The sequence below is a fragment of the Rattus rattus genome, chromosome 7 (genome assembly GCF_011064425.1).
Source record: "Rattus rattus isolate New Zealand chromosome 7, Rrattus_CSIRO_v1, whole genome shotgun sequence".
Taxonomy (NCBI): Eukaryota; Metazoa; Chordata; class Mammalia; order Rodentia; family Muridae; genus Rattus; species Rattus rattus.
Genome location: NC_046160.1, coordinates 116,933,275 through 116,951,780, shown reverse-complemented (window position 1 = coordinate 116,951,780; position 18,506 = coordinate 116,933,275). Strand labels below are relative to the sequence as shown.

The window sequence follows — 18,506 nt, the reverse complement described above, 5'->3', positions numbered from 1 at the left end:
GTGCTCACAATCATCTATAATTCCAATCCCAAGGGATCCAAAGACCTCTTCTGATCCCTGAGGGCATTGTGCACAAGTGGTACCCAACCATATATACAGGCAAACACACATAAACATACAAATCACTAAATTAAAGAATAACCTATTATTCATTTCTTATTAATGATATATGATTTGCAAGGCAATTTTATCTAAAGAATTATATTACTTTTTCATGACTATGGTGATTAGAAAGAAACTGGGCCCCATGGGCTTAAATCTTTGAATACTTGATGTCTGGTCATTGGAACTGACTAAGAGATGTGTTCTTGCTGGAGGAGATTTGTTACTAGGGGTGAGCTTTGAGGTTTTAAAAGACTCTTGCCATTCCCAGTACATTTCTCACTACCTTCTACATGTGGATCCAGATAGAAGCTCCAGGCTGTTCTTGCTACCCTATCTTTGCTGCGTCATTATGGAATTTAACCCTCTGGACCCATAATTCCAATTAAAGCTTTACTTAAAGTTGCCTTGGTCATGATGCCTCATCACATCAAGGGAAAAGGAACTAAGACAATGATTCATGTACAATCATGAATACTATTAATACTTTAAAACAAACTGGACTCTTTCAACTATCAAATATTGTCAAACAGTTATATTCAATCGTATTTGATTTCTAAGTAAGGAGACAGTGACCTGAAGTTTACTTTCTAAATATTTACAGAGGTAAGATGTGATGGATAACTGTTTAGATAGAAGTTTACTAGAGAGTTTTAGTCAATGTATCCTTAGCTCATGTGTCATAGTCACTCACGTCACTTTACTCTGAGTGTGGTAGATAAAGGGTAATATTGATTATGTTGCTGACATCTTTTTCTTTTTCTTACCAATCTCATGAAGAGGAAATTTTGGACAATGAGAATTGAGTTCTGACAATGCTTTAGTTTTCCTTCAAGTCCTTTGCTGCCATAGAACACATACTTTCTTTTCTTCATCAGCTTCTCTACATGGAGTACAAGTGAGTGTGAATACTATAGTGTGTGTGTGTGTGTTTGTGTGTGTGTGTGTTGTGATTTAAATCACATTTTCTAACTAACTTTAGATCCCATTGCCCACATTAAACCGTCAAACCACTAAACATAGTTGATAGTCAAGGCCAACTATGTGGAAAATGGTTATAATTGACTATAATCTAGGGCTGACCATAACATTTCCTCTTTGGTATTTACTTGCCTTTATGAATCTTTTCCCTGCCCTCCCATCTTGTCTCCTCTTCTTAATAGCTTTTCTTTTTATTGTGTTTCAGACAGGACCTCATTATATATCTCAGATTGGCCCCAAACTCAACTCCCTCTGACTCTCTCTTCCCTGTCTTAGCTTTGGCCTACATTTTCCCTTCTTTCTTCACTTCACTGCCCTCCTTGGTCTTGAGCTTTCCACCATTTTTTTTTTCTTAAACACAAAGTTGTATGTCCCTGCTTACTTAAGGTGCTCAGGTAGCTAATATCACAGATCAAAGCACCTCCATCTTCCTCTTAAGTCTAACAAAACAAAACTGCTTGTAAGTCCCCAGAAATGCTCTGCAAACACATGCTCCCATGCCTGCTTCATGCTCGTTTTGACTGTGGTAAGCTAACATCCCTTCCCTTCATGTAATTACTGCTTTAAGACACTGTTCAGTAAGCTACTTCTGCTTGGACCAGACTGAGTTTCCTTCTCTGTTTCCCTGGCAATTGGATCATACTCTCATTTTAATGTTTTCCATATAATTATGAGGTCCCAGACATAGCATCTTTATCATCTTCATCTTTCAATTTCTAAAAGCTACTATAAGATAGCTTTACACACTATTATTAGCTCTGTATTTGGCACACAGTAAAAACGTATATATTACTGATTATTGCCATTATTTCTACTGGATTCTTTTCATCTCTGAAGCCTTTATAGCTGCCTATAATCTGAGAAGACCTAAAACAATATACATCCAAAAGGTGGAAAGCTATAATTATTGATGTATATAAATTACATGAACACATAAGCAGAAACATGCAATTTATATATACTAGAGTGCAAATATTTTCTGAAGAACAGGGCATTTGAAGGATATAGTCACATTTATTAGAGATAAATAATATATAAACCAGGACAACCTGATGGGAATTAGCATTTAATTTTAAAAACAGGGTGATTGGCATATTAGTGTGGACAAGCAAATCATACCATTGCACCAAAAATCCAAAGATAAAAATGGTTAGAAATAGTAAGCTTATAAAGATGTTCAAGCACACTATTACTGGCATGGGGAGGGCAAGAACAGATAGCTCATGGACTATTACACTAAGAACACTGAATACTGGGCCAGTAAAATGGCTTAATCTGTAAAGGTGCCTGCTGCTCATGACACAACTTTTATCCCTGGGACTCACATTATGGAAAGAACCAACTTCCATAAATTGTCTCTTGACCTCCCCTATGAGCTGTAGCATGCAAGCCTGTACACACGCATGCACACAAAACACACACATACACACACATATGCAACACACATTAAATAAATGTAATACAATTTTAATTGACAATTGAAGACATTAAATAAGAAAGGAAGCTTGGCTCACATAAAAAACTCATACGCGATTCATTTTACCTTATGAATTTTATGGGAATAAATATACATTACAAATCTAAACAAATTTTCTCACCTTAACACAGTGTTACAGTTTGAAACTTGAATGTTTGCAAGAGCCCAGTATGTTAAATGTCTGATCCATCCTCCAGTGCTGTTGGAGGTGATAGAACATTTAGAAGTGAAGCGTAGCTGAATGAAGTTAGTCATTGGAGACAAGCCTTTGGAAGTGTATTTTGATCCCTGTCTCTTTGTCTTTGCCCTTGTCTCATCTCCCTGACATAATAAAAAGTCTCATAGGCCCCAAAACAGTGAAGTCAAATGATCATGGGTGGAAATGCAGATATCATAAGACAAAACAAACCTGTAAGCTATTTCTCTGGAATATTTTCCACAGTGACATAAAGCTAATTCATCTAGCAAATCTACTTTCAGCAACATATTCTAAGGAAATAAGTGGTTTGTTAGACAGATTGTATTTGAACTTGATTGGGATAATCTCACCTTTACCGAATATCTTTAATGTAACCGTGCTAATGGAGACTTGTAATTGCCACAGTAACATCTTCTTGTTCAAGAACATGTATTCTTTTGTTTGTAAGGACACAGTGAATCTTAGAAAATGCAGTCTAATTTGATTTGCTACAGTGAGGGCAGACTGACTCACAACAACTAAGTAGGCCTACTGCAAATCTGTGTAAGAGTTTGCATAACATAGTATAGCGTGTTCCTTGAAAGTCTGACTGAACACAAAGCACTTCTTACCATGTAACTGTTTAGACCTCAAGTACCTGTAGACTATTTCTCATTTAAATTAGAAATTAAATTAAATTTTATTTTTATTTCTTAATTAGATTTGCTAATAATTTATTATTCCTATTGAGCTTATATATCTATTTACATTTTATTTTAATGCTATATTTAACTTATTTTAAATTTACTTTTTAATGATTGCTCCTTTTGCTGTCCTTGATCAGTTCATTTTTATTCATTTCTTTTTCAAAATAAAAGCAAACATTTCTATTTTTTAGAGCAATTCAAGTTATATCTTATCTATTTGAATGTATTTTGTCACTGTTACTCTTAGTTTATGATTAGAACTTTGATTTTATCTTTTGAGTCAATTTTAATGCACTGTGTTTAACGATATGGATTGTGAAATGATTTTTAGTTTCTGTAACAGGGTTCTATGTGATTAATTTCTTAATATGCTTTATGGACTTTAATATTTTATATATCAATGATATAAGCTGAATAGTACTTGGAGACATGCCTTGGGAAATTATTAGGTTTAGATGAGATTATGAGGGTGGTATGTTATAATGGGATTAATAATCTTCTGAGATACTGGAGACCTTATTTCTACATTATCCCCCTTCCTATGACTTTCCTTGTCAACTCTGCCATGTGAGGAGTCAGTAGGAACTCCTGTAAGGCTGGAGAAGAACCCTCACTGAGTCTGTCTATACCTTGTTTTTGAACTTCCCTGGCTTTAGACGTTTTAGCCTTTCTGGAACTGTGGGAAAAGGTAATTCTATCATCTGTGTCACCAAATGTAAGGTGTTGTGTGGTGGTAGCTAAACATACTAAAACATCAAATTTTTAAGCTGAGCTGTTCTGTAATTTCCTCTCTTATTTCCTCTGAAGATGAAGGAAATGATTTTAAGCTCTCCTCTAATGAACAACTTGTTAAGTCAAGTGAAAGGAGGTGACACAGAGATCTGTGGGATTTGAAGAAAGTATTTGGGGTAAAGACCATGGTAACATCATGCCTTCAAATGTAGTGCTCAGGGAGTAACCTTGGACACACTTGAGCTAGAAAGCAAACTTATAATGGAGTGTCATGTGTGTTACCATTCATAGTTAACACGGAAAGAACAAACAAGCAAGCAAACAAAAAAGCCCACCCCATGAAGACTTTACAGGCAAAGGTGGAAAATACTATCCAGATATAGAGACTGGTAAGAAACCAAGACTTTTAGAAATAATCTAGGAGAGATTAGAAAATCTGAGATCAGAAGCCTGTTGTAAAAACATGTAGAGAGAAACCTCATTAGAGGTGGCTGGACAATTATAACTTCAGAAGACTGTGTGTGCAGGCAAAGGCACATGTAATTACCAAAATGTTAATGGCAGATTTGTGGGTGAACATTGAGGGATTTTTGTTTTTTTGTTTTGTTGTTGTTGTTTGTTTGTTTTTATGTCAAAAATAAGTGGGAGGAAGAACCATAGCTTAACCAACTGAATTAGAATTCTTGTACTGGCTATGCATCCTTTTCTTGCTGGTGCTCAAAAACCCAGTTTTAGGTGGAAGCTGGGAACATGTTCAGGGAAAGAAACAGAGTTTAGCTGGTAACTATAGAGTCTGGAAAAAATAGTTTGGAATTTAGAGTGGATGAGAAGTATTGCAAGAATTATTATCATTACTGCTATACCAAAGCCAAAAACTTTTTATTAAATTTAAATTTATTTAAAACAAAAAAGATAGGACCATCCACAGTGACCTAATAAAGAGTTGAAAACAACTTAATATTACTTTAAACCAGTCTTCTAGCTCTGTGGTTTATCTCTGTGTTCCTTGACATCTTGTATACAGTTCATATATTGGATGGAACTCATGTACCTGGGTCAATGGATGTTTTCCAGATCTACCACATATGTCAGACTGAGTGACATACTGTGACAGAAGGGGAGATATCAGAGAAATGCATGAGGAAAAGTACATACTAACTTCAAATGCCATCACAGAGCTGTCTAAGATAATTATGATAATAATAAAAGATAGTTTTGTTTAAAAGTTCATGGAGAAGGCCCTAAGTACTTAGCTTAATTTGTTTTTCTCATTAACTAATGAATCTGCGCATCATATAAGTATTTGATGGAGAATTTACTCTATTCTAGCACTCTGAGGAATGGAGAAAGAGTACAAAAAATATATCCCCTTTCTGGTCTTAGCATGTTTGACAGGTTTGGAACTACCAGGCTTGACAATGGCCATGCAATTTTCAAACATACATGGCTAAAGGAGAGAATCAACTCCTGCAACTTAGTCTCTGACCCTTAGGTGCACTGTGGCATACATGTGCCTCTTTACCCTCTACCAACTCAATAACTAAACGTAAGAAAAAGTTCCCTTTGTTCATTGGATCCAGAGAATAATTACATCACAGTGTGACTGGACCAGATCAGAACACAGTTACAATAGGTTGTGATAAGGTTTGTAGTGTGTTCCAGGCAAAAACAGGTTAGCTACAAACATGATAGGGACTGGAATCATAGTTCCTTGATCTGAGCTCAGTAGTTTTCTACTAAGCTGCTGTTGGTTGCATCATATTAACTGAGAGCAAATTATAGGAGTTGTCATTGCAAATTAGGGATCATCACAGATTTCTTTGAGAATTGCCAAACCTGGATGCAGTTGGATTGAGACATCTCCCGGAGTCACTTGTGTATTGATTTCGTTCTCACTTGATGTTACTACATGCACAGACAGGTATTCTATTGAGTCAACTGGACAGCCTTTGCTTATCAAATTGGAAACAGTATCACAACGTTCACTTCTTGATCCACCTGAAACAAAATCCTGTTTAAAAAAAAAAAAAGAAAATCACTGATGTTTTTAGCAAATCACCTCTGTGACAACTTCAGAAACCCTACAATGTAAATATTACAAGGGAGAGGCATTTCCCATGTAGAACAAATTAGGCCATCTCATAAATTAGCTGTATGCTTCTAATAAAACTATGGGCAACTTTGTCAGGAATAAAAGTTTCACTTCTACAGTTCATTAAAAATAAGAAAACAAGTTAATAAGAGGAGAGTTTAATCAAGCACTTTAATTGTTGTTGACTGAGCCCTGTAAAATTACACCAGCTTCATTCTTTTTAAACATCTGACTTTGGAAAGACAGACTTAAGAAAAGAATTAGTCAAAGTAGACAATTTATTGTTTCCACATGTGTGCCTTATGTTTCAAGGAACCCAGCTGGCATGGCTAGTGTATACTGTTGTGCTTGGGAGATGAGAGCAACTCCTTCAAAATCACATGACTAACTGTGCTGACAACTCATCTAAGAAGGAATTGGAATTCTAGGTTCTTAAACTATCAATTTCTGCAGCTTCTTATATACAAAGCAGCCTATAAATAGCTAAGATAAACGAAGGAAGATGCTTGTGAAGACATAGTACTAGATGATTCCAATTCAGGCTTTTCTGATTTTGCATCTAAACCTAAACTTTTCATGATCATTCAGCATAAAATGGTGGCTAGCTTGAGATTAATGAAATATGAATCAAAGTTCATTTGTTCTGGCTGATATTTAAAAAAAAATACTTTCACTTTTCACGTGACCACTCAGGTTTTGTACTGAAAAGTATGGAAATATTTTACTATGGATAGTATTGATCTAAATTATTTATTTGAGATAGTTACATGTGAGCTGAATATTTGTCCAGTAATCTTCCTGGCAGAGCTATTTTGGTCCAGCATTTAAGTATTTCACCTTTCAGTTATATGATTCGGGGAATTTGATCTCTAGTTAGTCATTCAGCAAAAGACTGTTGAACAGGCACTTAGTACGAGATGATTTTTCTAAGTGTTAAGGATATACAGCAAGGCAGCTAGAGTTTTCACTACTGAAGTCAACAGATCATGGATGAATTCAGTCACTAAGCAGGAAAATATAATTATTATATTTTATATGGGAATAAAGCTTAGGGGCAAGAGAATGCCATAGGGTTTATGGAGAAAGGGAAGTATAAACTTTAAATGACAGGCGAAAGGTGATGTCATTAATTATGAAGAGTGATATCCCCAGGACCGGGGAATGACTAGATAGCATCATGGTAGGCAATATAAAACATTTTTAAAATGTTCTTTTCTCAATTTAGAGCTTGGCTTAGTAAATTAAAGTAAGTGGGACAAATGCAATGATTTGTTTTCATGGTTTGTATCAAAATGCCCCATTTTTAGAAGATGGTAGATGAATGTGCTGAAGAGACTATGTATGGCTGTAAGTGCTAATGGTTTACTGTTTAGTCTTCGCAATATTGACTGATAATTAGTGTATGGCTTTCACTGGTGATCTAAATGCACTGCAAATGGAAAGGCAATCTGCCCTACTTTCTAATCAAACTTTCAAGTGTTTACTAAATGGTATCGTGGGAACAGACACATTTAAATTTGTCTTACAGTTAACCTTCACCTAGATTTTAATCAGAAGCTTAAAACAGCCGTAGCCTTATATCTAAATGTATTATATCAACTAGTAAAACCTACAACTACCAGTCAGATACAGTTTATCTGAGTTCCTCAGAGAAATAGTCAGTAACTGGTACAGCATGTGTCACAGTTCCTCTAGTGTGCTTCAGGTTAGGTGGAGGTCTCTGTTTCTCTAGGCATGTAGACACTGAGCATATACAAGTCTCGGTAGTTGTTGCATTTTCAACTCACATGCCGAGTCACCAAGGACAACAATCATTTTCCAGATAGAAAGTTCCCAAGATCTCATATTATGCAAAGGAAATAAAATATAAACAGCTCTACTCTTCCTTTTCATCCTGCTAGAGTGTCTGATCTCCGGTGTTCAGAATAGAGAAGATGAAGAGGTGGCTAATTTCCTGTAACTATACATCAAGTTATATGCCATGTGACCTTTAAATGTCAAATAGTTTTGCTAAAATAGCAAAATCTTCTCAATTGTTTTGCAATGTTTGAATCAGAATGGTGGTTTTAGCCCACTGTAAGCACTAAGTCAGAAGAGCATTGCCAACCAACCAATTATGTTTGAAAAGGAAAGAAAAGGCTCTTGCCATTGCGGCTTACTTTCCATTTGAAAGAAAAGCAATTTGAAACCACACCCTTTTAATTTCTTGGCAGTTTACGCCATTTTAATTTCTTCTAACCCTTATGTTTTACTTTTTCTTCAAGAAAAATACTAGGGAACTCAGACTCCAAGTTTCTGTAGCTCGGATCTGAGGAGAATGAGAGGCCCAGGCTAAAGTCCCAGCAGCTTTTCAGCTTTTCAACAGTTGCCTCTTCTGTACATTAGCATATTACTCTGGGTATGTAAACAAAATGCATTTCCCCACTACTGAGTGTTTTGCAGCCAGCAATCTGCTTGGAAACAGAAGGGTCTTATCCCTCCCTTTAGACAGCAAATACTCTTCACTTCCTATTTTGTGAAGACTGTGGTTTCAAGTCAGGTACATTCTCACATTGTGAGATGGAGAGAGAATTGGCCAAAACAATGTGTTTCCTCTTATAGATGTTAATGAGAAACACAAATGTTAACCAGATTATATTAACCAGGTACTTTCTACCTCAAATGTTTTCTAATGGTTTTCTGGAGAATGGAAGGAAGGGAAAATAGAGATTACGAATTAACAGATTAAAATGCCATATGAGAATGCAAGCAAATTGAGTATATACTGTCTATGTCCTTTTTCTTTTCCCACGTGGAGAGGTTTAATGAGAGAAGAGGAGAGGAGAGGAGAGGCCAGCCATGAGCATGTGGAGGGAAAGGGGTCGGGGTGGGGGGATGGGGAGAGAAGGGAAAGGGACAGAGAGCGCAAGAGAGAGCAAGAGGGGAGTAAGAGCTACTATCTACATTCATAATGACTTTTGGAGACAGAATTTTTATTAAGTTTTGACAATTTCATACATGTATATATTCCTCCAGTTATCTCCCTCCACCAAAATAATGCCTCCTCCCCCCTACAAATCAAGTCTATCTATTTTGTTTTGTGACCCAGGGCTGTCTTTGTGTTCATGGGTTTGGAATTATCTACTTTAGCCTGGTGGGTTCACCATTCAGTCCACAACTAATGACAATGTCTACACTTCTCCAGGACCTCTTGGTTGCTAAATTTTGGCAGGGAGAGTAGAGCCCATCCATAACCAGTTCACAAGACCAGTCTTATGCAGGTCCAGTGCAGGTAACTACAACTGCTTTGCATTTCAGAGTGCAATGCTGAGTAGTTCTTAGTAGACAGAATTTCTTGCCCTCTCCCCTTACCTTTCAGCGCCTACACCTTTTCCACCACTCCTTCTTGGGTATTTCATGAGCCTCATAGGATGTGGTATTTTGGTTAAGGCACTTTTCATTCATTATTATCATGATCAGGCATAACCTCCTTTTTCTTTCCCTCCATCTTTTCTGGCTGAGAAATCAGGGCCACCAGTGGTATCTGTGTCTGTATGATGGTTGATTTTACTTCTCAGAATTGGACTGCTTGTGCATGCAGGTATGTGGGGAGGCCAGAAGTTGATGTTTAAATGTCTTCTTCCATTACTTTTCCACCTTAGTTTTTTGAAGTATGGTCTTTCACTGAATCTGGACTTTGCCATTTCAACTAGACTGTCTTGCCAGCGAGACCCAGGAATATGTCTGTTTACACCTCCCAGTGCTGGAGTTACAGATGTGTGCTACTACTCTGGCTTTCATGCAAGTGATAGGGGTCCTAAATGAGATCTTTCTGCTTATACAGCTAGCATTTTCCCTCACTGAACCATCTCTCCAGCTCCTGATTGAATTATTGGCACAGTCAGCTCAGCTCCCTAAACATAAGTAAAGTATATAGAGTAACAAGTCCTATATCTCAAGCAATGTCCTATGTCCTATGCCACATGTTACTTCATAGCAGATTGGTTAAAGTGTGAGGTAGGCACAATCAGAATTTCCATTTTAGAGATAGAGAAAAATGTGATTTAAAGGGATGAAGCAACATAGTTTACATAGTCTTTTACATAGTTTACAGTTAAAAGCCATTTAAACTAGGGTTTAAATTGAACTTGGTATCTCTTTAGAGTCTGATCTTTCTAAACATGAATCACATTACACTGTAGTGTATAGACAAGAATAACCTTGCAAATGTTCAATGTTTTCATCGCGGTCTCTGTTTGCAGGTCCAACAGTTAACACAAGTTCCCTCTGTTCCTTAGCACACCCCCTGCACTGGCCTTCTTCCCTCTGAATTCCCATCCCTTGGCACACCTCCAAGGTTCTGCTTCTGTGGGCAGACAGATGGGTATTTTCAGAGCTGCCATTTTTCTCCCCTTTTGTACCAATCACAGCTGTGAGGAGGAGTGGTCTCTCCGGTGTCACACTTGGCTGACAACTGTGCTTTGAAGCATATTTCCGAAAGCTCACCCCAACAGCTCACACTAAAGCACTCAGCAGCTGAAGTTGGCTTGGCACAAAGAGCAAGGCTCTCCTTAAAGTGATGAGTGGAGTATTGGCTTAGGGACAGGAAAACCAGGCCACATCCCTGACACAGAGACCCCTACAAGGCGTAGAGATAAATGAGGAAAGAACGGGATACTCAGAGAATGGCATGACTGCTGACTAGTCCTTAGATCATAGAACTGATGATCTTGGACTAAGAAACTCTGGAATCTTCCTTTTAATGACATTGTCTGACTTGATGGGTGGTGACAAAGTACTTCCTTGTTAGTTAATGATGTCTGATGTATGGCTATTGTATGTAAATCCCTTATACCATAGTCCCTGACTTGTTCACAGGTAAGCATCCCTGTTACTTCTCAGTAGTCTTTGTCTTCCTGCTGCATTCACAAGGGAGAATGAGAAGGGAGGGTGACAAGGTGATGGGTGTTTGTTGTTGAGATAAATTAGAGGAAGTAAAACTAGAGATTCATATCCATGTCAGGCAGAAGTCTCTGAAAGCCCATTGGTTGCAATCAATGCCCAGGAGTTGCATAAGTAACTACAAAACTACACAGACAATCGCAAAAGAAACTCCAATGTAGCAGATAGGCACCTCTGGCTTAAGAACTAAAAAATCTCGTAAAAACAACTTTAGACTAGGAAAAAAAAGATGGCATAATTTTTACTAAGAATTTTGTTGAAGTTTTTTTCACACAGAATGCAAAATATTATATTAACTTTTAACAATAACAATGATTTATTCTCCACTCTACAGGATTTAAATATACACAGTACTTCATGAACAGGTTTAAGTGTAAAAGTTAAGGCACCACATTTTCTATAAGAAACAAAAAATTGCTATACAATTTTAGAAAATCACTGAACTCTTAATATTTCATATAAAGGCAAACAACATGGACTGATGATAATCCTGTTTCTCTTTTATAAGCAAGTATTAAAAGAGCAATCAGACTTAGGCACATAATTTTGTGCTGCAAGTTACAGCAAGGATCTTATATCAAAGTCTACTGAACTATCAACATTATTGCATGTGTTTGCCAAGTTTTTCTATAGAACAGATGGAAAGCACAAATGGTTTACACTCATGTCAAAATTACCACACTTTTTTTCTAACAAAAATATGACAATTGATTTCATATTCAGCCAGATAAACTGCTTTCGCACAGAAACCAAATCGAGTTTTCCTGATGCTCAGCAGTATCTTTCTTATTCCTGGATATTGGAGCAATGAAATCGGGCTAGAGAGGAAGTTAAGGATAGAAAAACTCAAAAGTAGCAGCAACAACAAACAAACAAAGACACACCTCTTGAACACACCATCCGCATTCCGGACCCAGCTGGAGGCACCTGGCGCAGGAGACCACATTTGCAGAGTCACATCTATTATGTTCTGAAATTCAAGTGAAGATGAACCATTAGGCTTTTTTTTGTTTTTTGTTTTTTAAAGATGGAAAGTGAACACAATTCAAATTGCAGTAGAAATGTGAAATAGGGTCACCTTTTGTTAGGAATAGAGAGTATCGAATGATATATAGTTTCTTTGGGTAGCATTAACCAGCTCATTGCCATTAACAGGCATCTGGATAGCTAGCATTTAATTTTCTAAGACTGAGAGAAAGGAGGAGGATGGAAATGTGACCTTTGTTGTATCTGGGGATTTAGTTTTACTGCAGGTTGTGCTGCACTGCAAGGGGACCCTTGAAAGTTTCAGTTCATTGAAGTCATAGTTCATAATCTCTGAACCACGCAGGTGCTTTTCCTTCTGACGGTTTTCATGTTAAAATGAGCGTCTCAACAGGTGAAGCACGCTGAGTCACGGTGAGGGAAATTTCTGAGAAGTAATCTTGATGGACATTTAAAGTAGTTCCAGTAGAAGTAGATTGCGTTAATATCATTTTGTGTAATACAGATCTAGACACTGAGGCATGATTCAGTATTTTAGACACAGAGTGGTTCAATTGAGTAAGCCCTTTTTAGCTAATTCAATGTGTTTTTTTCAGACTGGATCACATTAAGGTCATTGACTCCTGTACTGGGCTGTATGTGAATAGATAGCTGTGTCTGGAAATGGCCTTTATTCCTCCATGTATGCAGTTCTTTATTATAACAAGGTTCATTTTGGTAAACGTAGACACTAATACAGAATGAGCATGCAACTGTTTTTCTTATGTTTAATGGTCCTATAGTTTATCCTTTAACCTGAGATGGCCTATAGGCACTGAAAACCATTTACCTCCACTTCACTCATAGGCACACAGTGAATGAGGTGGCCATCAAGGCTAAAGTCACTTACAGTTCAGGTGGGAGAGAATACACAGGCTATGTAACAAACACAGGAGATTTCACTAAATTGCTGTATTGGAATGTGATAAAGATGTTTCTCTCTACTTTAGAGCAATGGAAAGAGGTGAGATGGGGGCTCTTAAAGTATTGCTCTTTCTTGTGTCACCCAATATTCTCTTTGCTGTCTTGGTTCACATATTTTAATCTGCATTTCTCCACTTAAAAGTGTGTTCAGCATTAAAGTATATAGTCTTATGGACATAATTACACACTGCACATGGTTGTAAGAATTTACAGGGATAGGGTCCATCAAGTTCACATTACAATTTTTCTTCTCTCTTTCAACTTTCCTAAACGTTTTGGGATCCAGGGTGAAACAGCTCTGACTTGCATGTGTCATAGCACAGGTGTTGAAGTGGGCAGAGTGGGGGCGGCAACTACAGTAGAGAGGCACTAACTATAGCAGAGTGTCAGGCTATGTACACCCTCCCCTGACTTCCCTAGTCAGACTTTGCATTCAACCTAGCATACTCTTCCCTAACACCTCCTCTCTTCTCTCTTCTCTCTTCTCTCTTCTCTCTTCTCTCTCTCTCTCTCTCTCTCTCTCTCTCTCTCTCTCTCTCTCCCTACCCCCTCTTTATATATTTTCATATATATTTTTTTCCAAGAGTTTTTCACTGATCTTCCTAGATCTAGTCTAGAATTCCAAGAACTAAAAATAACTTCTGTTTTGGGCTCCCTTCACTACCAGCTTAGCCATCTAAATATGGAGACTCCCTAGTCCAAATCATCCATCTGGCTTAGTCTGAAAAAAAAAAAAAACCCTGCTTAAATAATTCTTAAAATATTCAGAAGACAGAGTGACCTTTCAGTTTTATTTCCAGAAAGAAAACCAAAATGGGTCTAGAAATCAGGCACACTGGCAATCTCTTGTGGTTCATTCTGCATCTCCAATCTAGTGGCTAAGGTGGAGCCTTTAGAGTGTGACTGTGTCTGAGGTTCCTCCATTGTGAGACTGTAGACCTTTTAAAAGAGACTTCCCTTTGGCTGCCCCTTTTGCCTTCTTGTTCTCTGTCACATGAAGGCAAAGGACCCTCAACGGGCATGGAATGTCTGCTCTTTTATGGTGGGTTTCCTAGCCTTTGGAGTTGTAAGAAACAAATTTCTTATAAATTACTTAATATCAGATTTACTGTTGCAGCAACAAGAAATAAATAAGCTACAGAGGGGATTTGACCTTTACTAGTGCTGACTTTGACCTTACTGGAACATGAAGCGACATGTATTTCAGTCTAGACTTGAATGGGCCACTGACTCAACAGGTAGAACTTTCTGCTGCCAGTTAGGGCTGCAGAATTCTGGAAGAACAGATGCAGAGCCTAGGGCTCTGGTTAATGTTTGTCTAAATCTGTTCTAAGTTCCTCCAGGTTTGAGCTTTTCTTAGGCTCCTACTTCTTCCACAGCACACAGGAAACACAGCAAATTTACGAGCAAAAATTTCTTTCCCTTTCTATCTTGCATAGAACTCTGTAATAGACCAAGCTGGCCTTGATGTAGCAGCCATCTTCCTGCCTATGTGTCAGACTACCCAAATGAGTGGTCATGAAGAGCTGCAGAGGTTTTCTCTGTATTCTCTTATTTTAAAATTTTCCAGGGTCAACTGCTCTTCTCCAACTTAGATACCTGAAAGATGATAGTCAAAATGGATAGGGACCTTGGTCCTGTCAATGCATCACAGATCCCAGGGCTGACATTGCTCAGAGACTACATAACTACAAAGACTGAGCCCAGACATGGATCTAGAAGGCAGGTATTGTGGTTCTGCAGACCTGGGGAAAGGTGGGAAACTGAACTCCATGGGAACAGTGTCAAACGTTATTTCTGTATGGCATCATGGTTATACTTGCCAGATATGCTTTGACAGAATTTTGTGAGATTGCTCTTTAATTTAAAAATATGCAAGTTAGAAAATGTCTAACATTTAAATAACATTAATTATGGCATATCTTGTCACTCAGTGGACTGTTAGCAATTCTCTCTCTCTCTCTCACACACACACACAGAAGAGAGAGAGAGAGAGAGAGGGAGAGAGAGTTCAATGCACAAGTGTTTTTGAGGACTCTGGCATTTGTCATCAGCTTCTGGGTATGTTTGGTTCTTTGGCTCTCATTCCTAATACAAGAACGAAGTGGTTTCCTAGCAGCCCAGGGCCCTGCCCTGACACCTCATTATAGTATGGGCTTGAGGAGTTCTTTCCTCATCTATGATTACAGTGTCTGCTTGTTTACACTTTCGTCCAGTGCTGTTGCTTTCTACACACTATTCTTTATATTCTAGTCTTACATTCTTAGGAAAGATAGCTTTGATCATAACGAGTACTCTTGCCTGCAATGGTGACAACATTTAAAGCTACACGACTCCAAATACATCTTTTGTGCCTTTTTAGTTCCCTGAAATCTCTGTCATCTTTTTGTGTCACAAATCAGTGAAGGAGTTAATGACATTGTCTTTTCAAATAATTTTATCCCTTGACCTATGAGCAAATATTCACGTTGTTATGAGACTGGAAGGAGCATATATGTTGGGGCAGCATTGATAAATGGTTACTGGGGAAAAACACCAGACTTACGCAGAGCTGCCACCTACTAACATGTGCCATAAAATCTCTGTAACTTCATTTTTCTCCCTCTGATGAGTACCTAACCCATAGTCACCTGTTTCTGCAATGATGCTCCAAAGTAAAGTAGGCAAGCATAATAAGTACACAGTACAGGACCTGTTAAATATTATAATTGACATCACTAATTATATGCATTCACGTACATATAATTTTTATACATAGGTGTGTTTTTTGTATTTAGTTCTAGGTCTCCAGAAGGGATGATGGTATATGTTTATATCTGTAGTAAATATACTTTACTGTCCATTCTTAACATGTAAGTCTCTTGAGCCATAAGCCAAAATTTAAACTGTATCTAATATAGATAATATACATGAGCAAAAAGTTAATACACTCAGCTTAGGTGTTTAAAATGACTATTAAAAACAAGGGATTAAAGAAACATGTGCCAATCTAGTCCTGTAAGTCAAAGCTGGGCCCTACAAAGGTCCAAATTACAGAAGCTCTCAGAGAACACATTCATTTTATTCATGTTTTCACTGTGATACATATGAAATGATGTCTATGGATGTTTATATACAGAACAATAAGCACCCATCATCTGCAGAGGGCAGAAAGATCAGGTACTTCACTTTCATGATGCTCAGCTCAGTCTTCTTTGCTTAGATGTCATCCCTTACTCACTACTTTGAGGCTATCTAGTCAGTAGAAGTGAAGAAACTCAAACAGATGACAAGAACCCCAAACAAAACCAAACAAGCATACACTAGCACAACTCCCAAACCAACTAACAAACAAACAACGTAATAGATGCTTTGGTGTTCAGACTGAGAACTTTCCTCAAATCAAATGATCAGGTCAAATGAAGGCTAGAAATAGGTTTTCAGTATTATTTTCTTGCTGTAAGGACTGTACAATGAAATTTTTATGGATTTAAATGATATCTGCTGTTACTTTTTGGCCCATAGAACAAGTAGGCATTGAAGACTTTGACATTTATAAGTGCTTATTCCAGATTCTTCTATTATTACTAGACAAATGTGATTTGTCCGGGCACTGTCCCTTTCCTTTTTCAATTTATTATGCAAGTCAAAGTATTCTTGGATAATTGTATAAGGCTACTTTCTTAAATGGAAAGTCAACACTGTATTTTGACAACAGTCAAATCAGACATACGGGGTCTGCATAATTTTTAAGGGTAACTCCAGGGTCTTCTCAATACTCATATCATCCTATGAATGTGTGCCATGGTCTTGTTACAGTTACTCTCAAGATTCTAAACCTGGTTACTGAAGCTTTTTAAAACAAATATTCAATGTATGCTGCTATTTTATGTAACAGCAACAAAGAAAAACACCGATGCTTCAATCATTAGAGTCATCTAGTTACTCCAAGGTTTGAGGAATTGTTTCTTAAATGTCCCTATAAAACTCAAGTTTTATAGGGAGAGAGTAACTTCTCTGAAAACTGGGCATTGGAAACAAAAGTCAAAGAGTAGTAGGGATCAGAAAAGCAACAGGACAGAGAAAACATGGGGAGGCAGGAACACCTCATGAAAGAGGATCTGAGAAGGGAAGCTCTGAAGGCAAAGATGAGCAAGTTAGTTCCTGAAACCATACCTCAAAACAAAGGCCATGAGAAAATGGCACAAGTCTTTCAATTTTTTCTCTTCTTATGGGTCCATGCTTAGACTTGATAGGTACAACATTCTAACAGAGTAAGCTACAATTTTCATCTACTGTTTTATTTATTGTATAGACTATAGGAAACAATTCTACCCTTGGAACCAACTAGGAAGCAGATAAAAGAATTAAAATAAATTTAGATCAAAGCTTTAGCTATTAAATTAATACATATGGATAAAATACATCTTTGTTATACCTATGTATAAGTAGTTAAAAATTTGCTCTTAACATGTGTAGTTTACTCAAGTTATAGAGTCAGAGTCTCTAACATAATATAGTAAGTAGTGTCAGCTAGTAGACTCCTCTTTTTTATCATTTACCATATTGTTTAATCTGTTTCAAACTTGTAACTAAGCATTCAACTCAAAGCAATGGAGATCAGTATGTCTATGGGAAAGACAACCTTGTAGGTTCCGCTGCTTCTTTTGCTGGAGTGTGCATGTGCAGATGTTTGTGTATGCGTGTGTGCACGTGCATGTATGTACGTGTAGAAAACTACACACCATTGTGTATTTATTGAGAGTGGAAATCACATTCTTTTCATGTTTGCCCTCTTGGTTAGCTTTTTCAGATTGGGAATTCTGAAGCGGGTTTAGAGGGAGAGAAGGTGATACGCTAACGCTTAATTTTTAGTTGTAGTTGGAGAGAGACTGTAGAAATGAGGTCACTGTGAGAAGATATACAGAAATTCTTAGCATTGGTTTACTGAGAAATATGGTCGAAGAGGGCACAGAAGTAGATCCCAGAGCACAAGTAGCATCACAGTCTTGCCCCACCTTAAAGCAAGGCCTAACTTTAAGCTCAAAGGTTGTAGGCTGGCCAATGTAGGGCAGAGTTGTGTTGTAATGGCTTGACCTTAACATTGAAATGTGGCTCCATGGAAAGAGAGCAATTCTTCTGGGAAAGGGAACAATTCAATCAACAGAATTCAAAAGCAGGAGGCAAAGGGAGTGACAGTCTTATGAAAGAAGTTTAGGTGGACTGCCACCAACATCTGCAATCGTCTGCCCCAATTAGTGATAAACTGTTGGCCTGCCTGTTCCTTTTAAATTACCATACCCAGGATTTTTAAACCAACATTGACAGGAACTGGAATGTCACAATTCCCAGCTTCTCTTGCAATAATGA

General features: G+C 37.6%; 1 protein-coding gene across 1 annotated transcript in view; it reads right to left on the bottom strand.

The window, feature by feature from the left end:
* Itgb8 (integrin subunit beta 8) overlaps positions 1-18,506 on the bottom strand; it is a 79,499-nt gene that overhangs the window by 34,560 nt on the left and 26,433 nt on the right. Inside the window, exons 2-3 of the mRNA XM_032908342.1 lie at positions 12,095-12,180; positions 6,014-6,188 (exon numbers count right to left, since the gene is read on the bottom strand). Coding sequence (XP_032764233.1) covers positions 6,014-6,188; positions 12,095-12,180 — 261 coding nt within the window. The remainder of the gene's footprint in view (positions 1-6,013; positions 6,189-12,094; positions 12,181-18,506) is intronic.